General features: G+C 37.8%; 1 protein-coding gene across 7 annotated transcripts in view; it reads left to right on the forward strand.

Annotated features, from left to right (window-relative positions):
• The first annotated feature begins 1,626 nt into the window (after nucleotides 1-1,626).
• The window catches only part of LOC102728327 (zinc finger protein 510), an 82,587-nt gene continuing 68,364 nt past the window's right edge, over nucleotides 1,627-15,849 (forward strand). For 6 of the 7 annotated variants that reach the window (XR_014139981.1, XR_014139980.1, XR_014139979.1 and 3 more), the window contains exons 1-4: nucleotides 1,627-1,858; nucleotides 4,070-4,128; nucleotides 9,922-10,048; nucleotides 10,345-10,440. Coding sequence is in view for 4 of the 7 variants with exons in the window: in XM_081802971.1 (XP_081659097.1) it covers nucleotides 1,642-1,858; nucleotides 4,070-4,128; nucleotides 9,922-10,048; nucleotides 10,345-10,440 (499 nt within the window). In the remaining 3 variants the exon portion in view is untranslated. Of the gene's footprint in view, nucleotides 1,859-3,800; nucleotides 3,900-4,069; nucleotides 4,129-9,921; nucleotides 10,049-10,344; nucleotides 10,441-15,849 lie in introns of all 7 variants that reach the window. The other variant, XM_081802974.1, reaches the window with a different exon arrangement.

A 15,849-nucleotide genomic window follows, 5' to 3' on the forward strand; every position in this document is an offset into this window, starting at 1 on the left:
AAAAAAAAAATGGATGCCAGGAGTTCAGGAAGGGAAATCCAGAGGGAAGAAGTTGAGTAGACACAGTACAGATTCTTAGCACAGTAAAACTGTTCTTTATGTTTTAGGGCTATGAGACTGCTATGATAATGTAATAGTGGGTATTACAGTGGATGACATTATTCATTTGGCAAAACCCATAGAACTGTACAACACAAAAAGTGACTGCTGATGTCAACTGTGGACTTTAGGTAGTAATACTGTATCATTCATTAATTGTAGAAAATGTACTACACTAATGTAAGATGTTAATAATAGAGGGTACAGTGTGTGGAGTGATGAGAGGGGATACATAGGAACTCTACTTTCTGCTCAATTATTTTATAAGCCTAAAACTACTCTTAAAAAGTCTACCGGAAATTTCTTTTCGTGTCCTTAGGTCTCAAATTTGTTAAAAAACGTCTGAGGTGTGCATGCATTAATTTTGAAAGAAAATTTACTTGTGGAACTGCAAAACTGATAATAATAATTTTCTTATTTTGGGTTATATGTATTTTCATGTATTACTTGTGTAATTTTGAGCAGCTAACTTACCCCACCTCTACTCCCCAGGTAAACCCTGACAAGATATGACTCTTATGTTAATGCTTGCTCCATTTTCTAGTATTTGTTATATTGCACAAGCAGTATTCACAAGAGATACTTGTGTGTACCCAGGAAACTTGATTTTAAAAGGTATACTTCTGGAAGGGCAGTAAACTCTTCCTAACCCTCTTCCCACCACCACCACCACCACCAGTTGCTCCCATTTTTACTATGTGTTAAAAATAAAGTCAAACATTCGGAATACTAGTAAAATGAACATCATATACATATTACAGTTTTTAACAATTCTTAACTTAGCCATATTTTCTTTTTCTAATTGTTATGCTGAATTTTAGAAAGTAAATTATATATGATTTAATAATCGAATATTTCTTTTTCTTAATGTTTTAAGTTTTTATTTAAATTTCAGTTAGTCAACATATAGTGCAATACCGGTTTGAGGAGTAGAATCTAGTAACTCATCACCCACCCACACCCACCCCGCTCCCACACACACACAACACCCAGTGCTCATCACATCAAGCGCCCTCCCTAACACCCATCACCCATCCCGGCCATGTCCAGCCCACCTCGCCCTCCCCTCAGCAACTCCCAATCTGCTCTCCACACTCAAGAGTCTCCTGTGGTCTGCCCCCTCTCCCTTCTTTTTTTTCTCCTTCCCCTATGGTCATCTGTGCTGCCCCTCAAATTCCATATGATATTTCTGTATGTATCTTTAAAAATAAGAACAATTTCCTCCATCCTCTAAATATTAATCACACTAACCAAAGTAATGGTAATTCTCTTTTGTATTTCTAATATCTAGTCTATATTCGTTTCTCCAAATGTAGTCTCTTGCAACTGTTGTTTTTTTCCAACTAGGATCCAATCGAGAACCATGCTTTGCAACATGTTGTCATGCCATAAAGTTAAAGTCTAATCCACAATACCTGGGGATTCAGGTTAAGTTTCCAAAGGTCAGATCCAATTGTGACGTCTCACCTCACTACTTGAGGAGGAAACGCTTCTAAAATTACTTCCTGCGGTCTCAAAGTTTTATGGGAAATGTAGTCTTAAATGTTATGCGCCTACCGCGCAGCACTCTGGGAACGGGTTTTGGGGCTCCTTCTGCGCAAGTGCACATCCAGCCTTGGCCTCTTTTCCGCCCGCCTTCTGTGGTTGAAAAAGGACACGAACTCGGCTCCTTTGGGTATCTGCGGGAGCAGAGCCTTTGCACTGGGGGTGAGAGCACTGGGGACACGGCTCCGGGAGGCCTGGGGCCCTGCCAGATCCGGTAGGTTTGTGTGCAGTGTTCCCGGGAATTTCCCGGCGGGTCCTCCCCTCCCCCAGTCCCTGTGTGCTTGCGGCGTTTGCTCCCGCCTGCTTCCGGTGGCGCAAGTGGGGCTGCGTCCCCTATCTGGAGAAGGTGCCGTTTGCGGGCGCCGAGTGAGGGGACTGCAGGCAGTGGGAAGGGAATCCACCTTTATAATGTTTTCGATGAACGTGAGGCTACTAACAGTAGCTTGTGGAATTACTCTGAGAAATAAGGTGTCATCTGCAAAGCTTTTTGTCAAGTGCTTGTAATAATGGGTGTGTAAGTTGCTATCACAAGACACTTTGTTTCCTTTAGTATTTCATTTAAGCCTCACAGTTGCCCTTATAATTAGGCCATTTTAAAAAGTGAAAGGAATTTACTGGAGGCCAAATGATACACCCTAGGGCACAAGCTGGTAGGTGGGAGAGGTTGGATGTAAATACAAGTAGATTTTACTCCCTACCTCTTGCTCTTCCCAGCATCCTTTCTGCCCCAAACCAAGAGTTGCAACCTTTGGAGCTCTTAGCAGAGTAGCCTGTCCCCAGATTTCCAGAGATATGATTGTGAAGTGAATATGGACAGAATCTCACAATGTGGTAATATATATCCTGGGATTTGTGGATTCTTTTTAGAGCCCCTGGTCAAGAGACTCTTGAACTTACCTGCACCATCTAAGCTATCTCCATCCTCAAAGGCACAATCTGATAATCTAATGCAGTGCTGGCCGATAGAAAGATAATGGAAACCAAATATGGAGTTTTTCAGTAGCAACAATAAAAAGAAAGAGATGAAATTAGTTCTACTGATACGTTTAACTCAGTATATCTGAATTATTATTAACCACACTTCAGGTGTAGTAGTTGCATGCAGCTAATGGCTACATTACTGGATAGTACACGTGTAGTGGATTCCAAAGTCCGGTTTAGAGTGTTAAATGGAGGTTTCAATTACAGTGAATTTGTTTCTCAGGCCCAGATCCCAGCCGCTCTGTAGTAAAGTAACTTAAGACTGGAGAAAGAGAGCCCTAGGAACAACTGTCATTTAGAAGAAGAGCTCTTCTGACAGATTCCTCATTGGAGCTTCAGAGCAGGGGCAGAGGTTTCAAGAAAGGCACAGGTCCTGACTTGCTCCACCAGAAGCAGTTCTTGATCCCTGTATAGCATGAGTCAGACTTAGTGACTGCACGCAGAAGCCATCACAGACTGTGTGACAGTGGGCACTGGACCAGCTTGCAGAAGGTGGTTGAGAGGGATGGGTGACTGTCAGGCTGTACAGGAAAAGGCACTTCACTGGGTGGTTGGTAGGACATGATGCCCAGGGAAGGTATAACCAGCCAGAACTAATGAAATCCTAAATAGCACCCGGTGTCCTTCATTCCCCCTCATTCTTTCCAGATTCTGAGCTGCCCTCCTACCATCTCTATCACCACATGTGGCATCTAGAGTTATGCTGATGCTCCCTCTTTCCTGAGTGTAGGGAATGACGAAAGGATAGTAGAAGAAAATTTTTCTATATTAGACACTTTTGGAAGCTCAAAATATTGGGCCTGAAATGAATGATTTTTGAAAAGACGCCCAGGGCAGAATTAAGAACTTAAGCACAGTGCTGTTTACTTACACAGGTAAGTACTATAGGCATCTTACTAAGAAATCTGTTTCAGAATTTGCAACCAAGTAAGAACAAAAAGTTAGAAAAAGTATTTCTTGCATAAAGCGTCCCATCTGTATTTTGAAGTTTTCTGGGGAAGCTCTAACTCAAGGTGTAAAGACAACACAAATTTGATTAACAATCCCATCTAAGTAGGTTTTTTAAACAACATTAGTTTAAATGAAGGTAGAAGGTTTTACCTTTGTATACCTGAATTTGTTTAACCAATATCCTCTTGTCTTATTTTGTGTTTTTTGTTGTTGTTCTTACTTAGAAGGGGACATAAATTGTTAATTCATCGACTTCTGAGTTTCCCAGCAGTGAAAATGCAAGGTTAAGCCTATGTCATCATATCGCAGATGCATTTGTTCAGGTACTACCTCTGCGTGGTCCTTCTTGTTCCCTCTCAAGAATGTCAAAAGGATATTCTTCTATAGGGAAACCTTTTTTCCACCTGATGTTAATGAGATTTTTAGGGAAATAAAAATAGTTGTAAGGCAGACCAGGTTTCTCATGACCCTATTTCTCCTTCCTCTTTCCCAGCTGAACCTTTTCATTTCTTCACATTCTTCAAGGAGCTGCAGAAAATGAACATAGTGCAGGTAATTTCTATTTTTAATAATCTGTTTGTTTTATAGTGGATTTTATAAGGGCTTAAGAGTCTATTAACATGAAAAAGTAGAAATAGAAATGGATCAGATGCATTCAGAGATGGAAAGACAGATGAGTAGCAGAGCAAAGGTGGCATGTGGATATGAAATTGGAGCTCCGAATTTATTTCTGAGTGTTGGTAGCCATGTCAGAGTGTCAGACAAACTGTACTGCTTTAAAGATTGTGGTTGGTGAGAAGATTAAGCAAACTGATACCTCATAGAATGTTAAAACATTTTTTTTTTTTTAAGATTTTATTTATTTGAGAGAGTGTGCATGCACACAAGCAGGGGGGGAGGGGCAGAGGGAGAGAGAGAAGCAGACTCCCTGATGAGCAGGGAGCCCGATGTGGGACTCCATCCCAAGACCCTGGGATCATGACCTGAGCTGAAGGCAAGAGACTTAACCAACTGAGCCACCCAGGTGCCCAGAACGTTAAAACATTTGAAGGTAAAAATGATCTTTATTTTTCGAGTAGGTGATTTAGTTAACAACTTTTCAGTAATTACTCTAAAATAATATAGAACGTTGTCTCTACTTGTTCTTCAATAAAAGTAGAAGATATAATGTTAAATGTGAACTTGGTCTGTTCTGTTTTCCAGAAACTCAAACACAGGGGTTGAATTAGACATTCTTTTCTGTTGAATCAGCTGAATTAAAATTACTTTCCATAAATATTTTGAGTACCCAAGATATTCAGGTTGCTCAGCAGTTTAAAATTGTGTTCTCTTTCAAACGTTTCAACACTTTCTATCCACACTTCAAACCTCTTCATGATGCTTTGGCTTCTCTCCCCACTTGCCTGTCATATCTGGTGACCAGAGACTTGATTATAATCAAATCCATTGGGTCTTGTCTAATTCTTTTCTTACTTGACTTTTCTGTAGCATTTGCCTCTACTGCCTCTGTCCTTCTGGAAAGTTTCTTTGTTACTGTCCATGACACCCTCCACTGGCCCCATCTTTACAGTGCTGATATCTTTTTGGAGTCATCTTCTTTCACCTGTCCTTTCACGTGGTTCATTCCCAGTTTCCAACCCTGGCCCTTTTAATCTGCTCTATTAATCTTAGAATGGTTTCATTCTCTCTCTCTCTTTTTTTTTTAAGCTTTATTGAGATTCAGTTCACATACCATGCCATTCACCCATTTAAGTGTAGAATTCAGTGATGTTTTAGTATACTCACAGATTGGTGCAAATATCACCACAGTCAATTTTAGAACAGTTTCTTCATCTTAAAAAGCAACTCTACATTTTATCCCCTTTCATCTGCTCATTTCCCCCAAACCCCAAGCAACCACTAATCTATTTTCTGTCTGTATAGATTTGCTGAACCACTCCCTGTATTATTTCTTGTAGGGCAGTTCTGCCTGTGACAAATTTTGTTTTTGTTTATCTGGGAAGGTTTTAATTTTTCTATTTTTGCTGGATATATAATTCTTGGTTGACAACTTTTTTCTTTCAGCACTTACTTGTCATGTATCATTTCACTGCCTTATGTCTTCCATGGTTTCTGATTAGTAATCTGCTTTTAATACTATTGTACATGATGAGTCACTTTCTTGCTGCTTTCAATATTGTCTCTTTGTCTTTATTGCTTGATGCTATCCCATATTTCATTTTTTGTCATTATTTTTCTTTGTTTCCTCACAGTATATAATTTCAGTGGGCATATTGTCCAGTCTGTTCATTCTTTCATCTCCTCAAATCTGCTATAGAATCCCTCTGGTGAAATTTTGATTTAGTTATTAAAGTTTTCAACTCTTGAGTTTCTGTATGATTTCTCTTTGTTAAAATTTCTATCTCTTTATTGATATTCTTGATTTAGTGAAATATCTTTCTTTATTTTCCTTTAGTCCTTGAACATTGTTTTTTTCTAGGTATTTGACCATATTTAATATGGCTGATTTAAGGTTATTGTCTAGTAAGTTCAACGTTTGCTTCTTTAAGAGCAGTTTCTATTGATTATACCTTTTCTGCATATGAACCTTACTTTCTTGTTTCTTTCCTTGTTTACTAAACTTTTTTGTTGAAAATAGGACATTTTAAATAGAAGAATGTGCCAGTTCTAGAAATCAGAATTTCTCCCCTCCTTCGGGGTCATTGTTGAAATTTATTTGTTCAGTGAGTTTTTAAAAAATTCTGTAGAGCCTGTGTTTCTTTGATCTGAGGCAGTTGAAGTGTCTGCAGAAATTTCTTTAAATGCCTAGACCCAGTAAGTCTCCCAGTCTTTGCTAAGGGCTCTGTGCATGTCAGGGAATTCTTCAACAGTTAGACAGATGGTTATAACTCTGCATTAGCTTAGACTTCTTTCTAATGCCAAACCTTAAGGTCACCTAGAGGTGACAGCTCAGGGCCTTCTCATATCTTTCCTGAGTATGCTCACAGCCTTAGGCATATGCACAGCCCTTTGCAAGTTTGCGGCCTCCTTGATTCTCAGGAATATATCAGAGGTTTTCAGAAACATTTATGGACATCTCGTTGTCCAACTTTTCCTTTCAAGCTTCTTGGTTAAGCCATTGTTTGTCTCAGCTGTTATCTGCCACCTCAGGTAGCCATTAAGTTAAACAAATGCCTTTAATTTTTGATAAATGATGAGTGAATAAGGCTTTTCACACTGAGCTGTGAGTTAGCTCAAATAAAGGCATCCTTGTAAGTGGGGTCTTTCAGGAAACCACCAAACTGGCCAAATAATGACAGTTTTCTATGAGTGAGGTTTCAGTGGATCTCCAACCCAGTTCTGCTCTTGTGGTTGCCAGGCTGTTGGTTGCACACCATTGGTTGTCAAACTATTGCAGAGTTGGGAAGGGAAGGATGGGAACAGGGTATAAGTTAAAAGGTCACAGTATCACCATTCTACTATGATTAAGCTGTTTTGTTTTTTTGTTGTTGTTTTTTTTTTAAAGATTTTTATTTATTTATTTGAGAGAGAGAGACTGAGAGAGAGTGCACATGAGAGGGGGGAGGGTTGGGAGGGGCAGAGGGAGAAGCAGACTCCCTGCCGAGCAGGGAGCCCGATGCGGGACTCGATCCAGGGACTCCAGGATCATGACCTGAGCCGAAGGCAGTCGCTTAACCAACTGAGCCACCCAGGCGCCCGTTTTTGTTTTTTATAAATGTTTTGAAGATAGCCTTTGTTAATTTTTATAATTTTTAAAAAATTTATTTATTGAGAAAGCAAGAGACTGTGAGTGGCAGAGGGGGAGAGAGAGAGAGAATCTCATGCAGACTCTGTGCTGAGCATGGAGCCTGACGTGGGGCTTGATCCCACAACCCCTAGATCATGACCTGAGCCAAAATCAGGAGTTGGATGCTTAACCAACTGAGCTACCCAGGCGCCTCAGTTTTTGCCAGTTTTTTCCTAGTTTTATGAAGGAGAGAATTTTTTGGATCCTTACTTAACCATTTTTATTTATGTCACTTGTTAGCTTATTTTTTTTAATCCACGTGATCTAATTAAGTCAGATATTAAAGAGATTCGCAAAAATGAAAGCAGTGCCACTTTTCTCACTAATTTTTTCACTTTGGAGAATATAATTACCTTTTCTTTTTTTCTTTTTTAGATTAAATTTTGAGAGGTATTCCTGTCCTTTTATTTATTTGTTTTAGTTACCAGCTACTACTACTGAGTTTCACATGCAGGAGGTACTCACTTAGGAATACTGAAGACACAGATGAACAAATAATTGGATACATAACACTGAGGGGGAAAAAAGAAATTTGTTTCTGCCCTGTTATCTCTTAGTTTTCTTCCCTTTCTTTTCTGCTTTTAATTGTGATAAGAACACTTAACATGAGATCTACCCTTAGCACATTTTTATTTGTGTGATACTATATTGTTAACTATAGGGATGATGTTGTACAGCAGATCTCTGGAACTTAATGATTTTGCATAACTGAAGTTTTATGTCTGTTGAACAGCAACTCTCCAGTTCCTCCTCCTCCCAGCCCGTTTGAAGTCTTTTGTTGTGGAAATTTTCCCTTTTTGCATTTTCCAAGATTCTACCTTTTCCAGACTCTTTTTTTTTATTATTAATTTTGTTTTATTATGTTAGTCACCATACAGTACATCATTAGTTTTTGAGGTAGTGTATGCAATTTAGGTGGTAACTAAAATTTTAAGAGGCAATCAGACAGCAACGTGAGCTATATGCTATACATCCTACATGGGACTGAGGAAAGAAAAATACCAAATAGCATTTGAGAGAGACGGTTTGTCTCTCTCTCTGGTTTCATCTTGTTTCATTTTTTCCTCCCTTCTCCTATGAGCCTCTGTCTTATTTCTCAAATTCCTCATATCATGAAATAATATGATACTTTCTCTGATTGACTTACTTTGTTTAGCATAATACCCTCTAGTTCCATCCATGTCGTTGCAAATGGCAAGATTTCATTCCTTATGATGGCTGCATAATATTCCATTGTATATATAGACCACATCTTATTTATCCATTCCTCTGTCGATGGACATCTTGACTCTTTCCAAACTTTGGCTATTGTGGACATTGCCGCTATAAACATCGGGGTGCACGTACCCCTTCGGATCACTACATTTGTATCTTTGGGGTAAATACCCAGTAGTGCAATTGCTGGGTTGTATGGTAGCTCTATTTTCAACTTTTTGAGGAACCTTACATACTGTTTTCCAGAGTGGCTGCACCAGCTTGCATTCCCACCAACAGTGTAGGAGGGTTCCCCTTTCTCTGCATCCTCGCCAACATCCTTTCCTGACTCTTACTACTTTTCAGAAAGCTTTTTCTTTGGCTTTTTGGACTATATTTTTTCTGCCAGTCTCTTTAATATTCATGCTTCCCTAAATGCTATTTGGCATTTTTCTTTCCTCAGTCCCATATAGGATGTATAGCATATAGCTCACGTTGCTGTCTGATTGCCTCTTAAAATTTTAGTTACCACCTAAATTGCTAGTAACTCCTAAATGCTTGTCTTCATCCTTACACCTCCCTTCTCCATTGTAAAACCATGTGTATATTAGTTTAAGGGATAGTTCCACCTTTATGTTCACAGACCCTTCAGGAGCAACATGAACAGATCTATCTCACTAAAACTTCTGACACATTTTTTTTTTCCTTTTGTTTCCTAAATGTCAGTGTTTGGCACCAACATTCCAGAAGCTGCTCATTTAGTTAGCCTGGGCAGTTGTGCAAGAAAGTAATTATCAGATTGGTTGCTGCTGCTACCCTGAGATTATGTCCCTGTCCTTATATTCATTGCTGTTACTTCAGCGTAAATAATCACTTATACTGGTCTCTATGATTCCAAATTCTTGGTAAGTTGTTCTTTGCTCTTCATGAGCGCTAGATTTATATATTTTTATATATGTATTTATACATAAGTTTGATCATGTAAAATATCTCCACAGCTTGCATGTATCTTCTTTGTCTCCCACTATTTACAATGACGATGTCTAAGGAGGGAATGAACATCTTAGAATTCTCTAGAATGCCCACAGTAACTTGGGATGAAGAGGAAGAGTTGTAGGAAATCTCTTTACATTGAATTTTTTTGTCTTAAAAAATCTGTAGTTCATAAATAGATATAAATGAATTATAGGAAGTTAAAAACCTTCTTAACTGAGCAACTCCACAGCTACAGACAAAATTACGTCAGAAATAGGTGTCTTTGATAACCATGTCTTTTAGAGCTTAAGAGTAAACAGGAAAAGTGGTAATTCTCAAAGATATGTGTCACATAATTCTGAATCTTTGAACAAAATGTGTTGTTACAGGGATCCATGTCATTCGAAGATGTGATTGTCGAATTTACCCAGGATGAATGGCAGTACATGAGCCCTGCTCAAAGGATCCTGTACCGAGATGTGATGCTAGAGAACTACAGCCACCTCATTTCAGTGGGTAAGCAGACTTTATTGTGTATCTTCGTCTAAATTAAATTTCCTTTTTTTAAAAGTTATCAAAACACATGTACTCCTTGTAGAGATTAATGTTGTACTGGCTTTTGAGTAAGAGGTCTAAGGTACCTGAAGCCTTTAGGAAGCAGACAAAATGTTTATGTTATTACTTTCCCATGGGATACTTCAAATGAGCACATTTATTTTGCTGCTCTTGTTGCTGTATCTTGCTCCACCTTTGAAAGCCAAAAAGCCCATGGATCTGGTATATGTATATACCTTCAATTGTCATGTTTACAGGGTATTGCACCACCAAACCTGAGATGATCTTCAAGTTGGAGCAAGGAGAAGAGCCCTGGTCCTTAGAGGAAGAATTCCTAAACCAGAGGTACCCAGGTGGGTGAGCACTGACAGAAGGAAACACTTGGGATAGTTAAACTTTTAGGGGAATACCTTTGAAAGTTTTGTTTGTTGGTTGGTTGGTTGTTTTACCCTTTTAAACAGCTCTGTTGAAATACTATTTACATATCATAGAATCCACCCATTTAACGGGTACAATTTAGTGGCTTTTCACATATTCACAGATATGTGTAAATATCACCACAGTTCATTTTCATTACCTCAAAAAGAAACCTCATACCCTTTAGTTATTACCTCCCTATCCTCCTATACCCTACAGCCCCAGCAATCACTAATCTATTTTCTGTCTTTATAGATGTGCCTATTGCAGACATTTCATGTAAATGCAGTCACACATTATGTGGTCTTTTATGACTGGTTTCTTTCACATAGGATTACAAGATTCATATGTATCAGTACTTCATCCTTTGTATGGAAAATAATGTCTCATTGTATGTATTTGCCACATTTGTTTGTCCATTCTTCATTCAATTGACATTTAGGATTCTACCTTTTGGCTATTGAATAATGCTGATAGAAACATTGATTTACAGGTTTTTGCATGGATTTTTTTTTTTGGACATAACGCTTTTTTTCCTCTTACTGAGTTACACTTGATTCAAATTGCTGGGTTATGTGGTAACTGTTTCAAGAATTTCCAGACTATTTTCCACAGTGCCTGCCTATTTCTCATTCCTAATGACAGCATATGAGGGTTCTAATTTTTCCATATCTTCACCAACACTTGTTATTATCTTTTTTATCCTAGCCATCCTAGTAGATGTGAAGTGGTATATCATTGAAGTTTTGATGTGCATTTCTGTGCTAGTCATTTGGCCTGGCATGATAAATACCATAGTCTGGGTGGCCTAAGTAGCAGATATTTATTTCTCATAGTTCTGGAAGCTGAAAGCCCAACATCAGGGTGCCAACATGATTAATTTCTGGTGAGGCTTCTTTCTGGCTTGCAGATGACTGCCTTCTCACTGTGCCCTCATATGGCCTTTCCTCTGTGCTTTCATGGAGAGAGAGCTGTGATGTCTCTTCCTATTCTTTCAAAGATACCAAGCCTATAAGAATTTGAGCCACACCCTTATGAACTCATTTACCCTTAATTTCCCCAAAGGCCTTACCACCAAATATAGTTACATTGAGGGTCAGGGCTTCAACATACAAATTTAGGGGGAGATATAATTCAGTCCATTACAATTTACTTGGTCACTAATGATGTCAAGTATTTTTTCATGTGCTTATTGGTATTTTTGTGTAAACTGGTAAATTCAGGAACTTCAAAAATTACAGTTTCAGTATAATTCTTAGAGCAAAAGAGTAAAATCATCCTGAGTGTGTTTACTAAAGTTTTTGTTGTGAAGCTGTTCAACCAGACAGCAAAATTTTTAGATTAAGCATATTTTCCAGTCATTAGATGTAAATGATTTGATCGTATTGGTTGGCTAAAAAAGATACCCCAAAATAAGTATGTTTGAAAGATTGCAATAAAAAAATAGTAAAGTTATTAAGTAAAAAACTAAATAATTTAGGGTTTCATGTTATTCAGGCTTGAATTTAGGCAATAAATGCAGTAACTTAGGGGTGCCTGGACGGCTCATCAGTTATGTGTCTGCCTTCAGCTCAGGTCATCATCTCAGGGTCCTGGGATTGAACCCTGTGCCAGGATCTCTGATCAGTGGGGAGCCTGCTTCTCCCTCTCCCTCTGCCCCACACCTCGCTCATGCTTTCTCACTCTCTCTCAAATAAATAAAATCTTTATAAATAAATAAATGCATTAACTTAAAAGAAGGCCCTCATTTTAAGAGCACAGGTTAAAGTAAACCCTTAAGCATTTGAATGACTGCACCAAACAGTATCATACCAGCTATCATAAAACACAAAATAATGGGGTTCTAAGAAGTTAAAATTCACCAGGATTAGGAGATAATAACATACCTCATCTGATTAAAGTAAAGATACTATGAACATTAAATAAGTATGCCTATATGGGATATAAATGATATTTATATTAGAGTGAAACAGGGGCGCCTGGGTGGCTTAGTCAGTTAAGCATCTGCCTCTGGCTTAGGTCATGATCTTAGGGTCCTGGGATGGAGCTCTGTGTTGGGCTCCCTGCTCAGCGGGGAGTGTGCTTCTCCTTCTCCCTCTGCCCCTCCCCCGTGCTCCTTCTCTCCCTCTTGCAAATAAATAAAATCTTATAAAAAAAAAGTGAACCATATATATGTATCTGTATCCTGAGATCAAAGAACAAGCCTTTTCATGTATTGCATGGAGCACTGGGTGTTACACACAAACAATGAATCATGGAACTCTACATCAAAAACTAATGTACTGTATGGAGACTAACATAACATTAAAAAAAAAAAAAAAAAGCCTTTCAGGTTCCCATAGATTAATCATAAGATAGTGAAAATATGGGGCGCCTGGGTGGCTCAGATGGTTAAGCGTCTGCCTTCAGCTCAGGTCATGATCCCAGGGTCCTGGGATCAAGCCCCACATTGGGCTCCTGGCTCAGTGAGGAGCCTGCTTCTCCTCTCCCTCTGCCTCTCTCCCTGCTCATGCTTTCTTTCTCTCTCTCTGTATCTGTGTCTCGAATAAATAAAATCTTTAAAAAAAAAAAAGATAAAATAAAATGTTAATCTAGAAAGAAAACCAGTAAGTCCAACAAATTAGAATTCCATAAATAATATTTTCAACATATTTTGATAAATATAGAAATTAATGAGTAAACAAAAAACTCTTAACATGGATATTTTAAAAATTCTCTCTTTTAAACAATGTATAAAAAAGGATATCAAGTCCAAAATTGTGTGACATTTATAAAATAAATGTGCATATTATAAACCTTAGGGTATAGTAGATTAGTGAACAGAGGTAAATTGGTAGTCTAGTAATAAATTAAGCAAAAACAATAACAAAAATATACTAAAAAAGCAGAATTTAAAAGTGATATTAATTAACTGGAAGACAAATTATAGAATGTTTCTTAGAATAAAAAAAAAGTAAAATGGATGAAATTTTAGCTAACCCTAACAAAGACAAAAGAAGCACTTATACACAATTATAAATATTTAATGCAGTATCAAAGAAAATCTCATTTATACGAGTGTTGTGGTAGGATTTGCTCTATCACATATGTAAAGTTCTGAGAGTTAAGTAGTATGGAACTGGAAGTGGGATAGTTTAATAAATGAGTGAAACAGAAAAGAAAGCTCGAGAAAAAAACATATACTTCATAGATAATTGGTCTTGATAGATGGCACTAGCCCCACAAAACAGTGGAGAAAGAATCCCAAAGTAACCTCATTGATCTAAACAAAAAATGGGATTCAGGTGGCTTAAAGGCCTGATTTTTTTCAAAATAAAACTATAGATATTCTATGGGATAATAAGGAGAATGTGTTTGTGACTCTGCTTGGGGAAGGAATAAGATATAAAAGTATTAACCAGGGGAAAGGTGGAATAAATGTATTCTATTTTACTCTCCACTAATTGCAGCTAAATGTATACATGTGTGTGTATCTGTACATATATGTGTATCTATATATATGTATATGTGTGTATATACGTATCAATATACATATGGTAAATATACATAGAATAAATGTAATATTCTGAAAGATTACACAACAATGAAGGTGAGCTAGGGACCATGGCACCTGATGGTGGTTAGTGTTAGGAGAAGGCTGGTGGGGACCCTGACATCTCACCCCTCCTCACTGTTAATGTGGTAGCCTACTGCTCCAACTCCCAAAGATGTCAGTGGAGGTTTAGGGGGGAACATGGACTTCTGTCCACACTTGGCAGTAGTGAAGCTGCATTCCACTTCTTTTGTTGGCATGATTTCAGAGGAGGTTGGCTAAAATTGAATGTAAAAATTCAGTTTATTAATTTATTAATTTTCTCATAAAGATCATGCATTTATTGTTCTGTCTAGAAATATCCAAACTTAGAGTAAGACAGATTTATTCATATGCTTTCTTCTAGAAAAGTTTTAAATTTCACATTTTACATTTTGTAATTCATTTGGTGTTAGTTCTCATAGACAGGATGGGATAAGTGTCAGGTTTAAATTTTTGAAAAGGAGAGTCCAGTAATTCTAACACCATTAATTGAAAAGATTATCCTTTCTCTACTGAATAGCATTTCCATTGGTCTTAGAAAATGGATAAATGTATATTTTGTATATGGTACATAAGTTTATGTATGTGTGTGTATTTGTACTTATATTCTGTACATTTAAGACTGTATTTCTGTGGTATCTGTATTTTTTTATTCATCTATATATCCATCCTTATGTCAATACCACATTAACTTTAATATTCTAGGTTCTTAATTAGACCTTGAAATCAGTTAATGTGAGTCCAAAAACTTCTTTATAAATTTTAAAATGAGCTTTTTAAAAATTTTTTAAATTTTTTTATGTTAATCACCATACATTACATCATTAGTTTTTGATGTAGTGTTCCATGATTCATTGTTTACATAGAACACCCAGTGTTCCATTCAGTACGTGCCCTCTTTAATACCCTCACCAGGCTAACACATCCCTCCACCCTCCTTCCCTCTAGAACCCTCAGTTTGTTTCTCAGAGTCCATAGTCTCTCATGGTTCATCTCCCCCTCCCGATTCCCCCCCTTCATTTTCCCTTCCTACTATCTTCTTTTTTTTAACATGTAATGTATTATTTGTTTCAGAGGTACAGATCTGTGATTCAACAGTCCTACACAATTCACAGCTCTCACCATAGCACATACCTTCCCCAATGTCCCAGCCATCCCATCCCTCCCACCCCCCACCACTCCAGCAACACTCAGTTTGTTTCCTGAGATTAAGAATTCCTCATATCAGTGAGATCATACGATACATGTCTTTCTCTGATTGACTTATTTATTGCTCGGCATAATACCCTCTAGTTCCATCCACATCATTGCAAATGGCAAGATTTCATTCCTTTTTGATGACTGCATAATATTCCATTGTGTGTGTGTTTATCTTCTTTATCTTCTTTATCCATTCATCTGTTGATGGACATCTTGGCTCTTTTCCACAGTTTGGCTATTGTGGACATTGCTGCTATAAACATCGGGGTGCACGTACCCCTTTAGATCCCTACATTTGTATCTTTGGGGTAAATACCCAGTAGTGCAATTGCTGGGTCGTATGGTAGCTCTATTTTCAACTTCTTGAAAACCTCCATACTGTTTTCCAGAGTGGTTGCACCATCATAATATGTTCTTATAGTTGTTTGTATTTCTTTGGTGTTGGTTGTGATCTCTCCTCTTTCATTCATGATTTTATTTATTTGGATCCTTTCTCTTTTGTTTTGGTAAGTCTGGCCAGGGGTTTATCAATCTTGTTAATTCTTTCAAAGAACCAGCTCCTAGTTTCGTT

This window comes from Leptonychotes weddellii, chromosome 14 (assembly GCF_054177405.1).
Source record: "Leptonychotes weddellii isolate Sample4059 chromosome 14, ASM5417740v2, whole genome shotgun sequence".
In the NCBI taxonomy this organism is placed as follows: domain Eukaryota; kingdom Metazoa; phylum Chordata; class Mammalia; order Carnivora; family Phocidae; genus Leptonychotes; species Leptonychotes weddellii.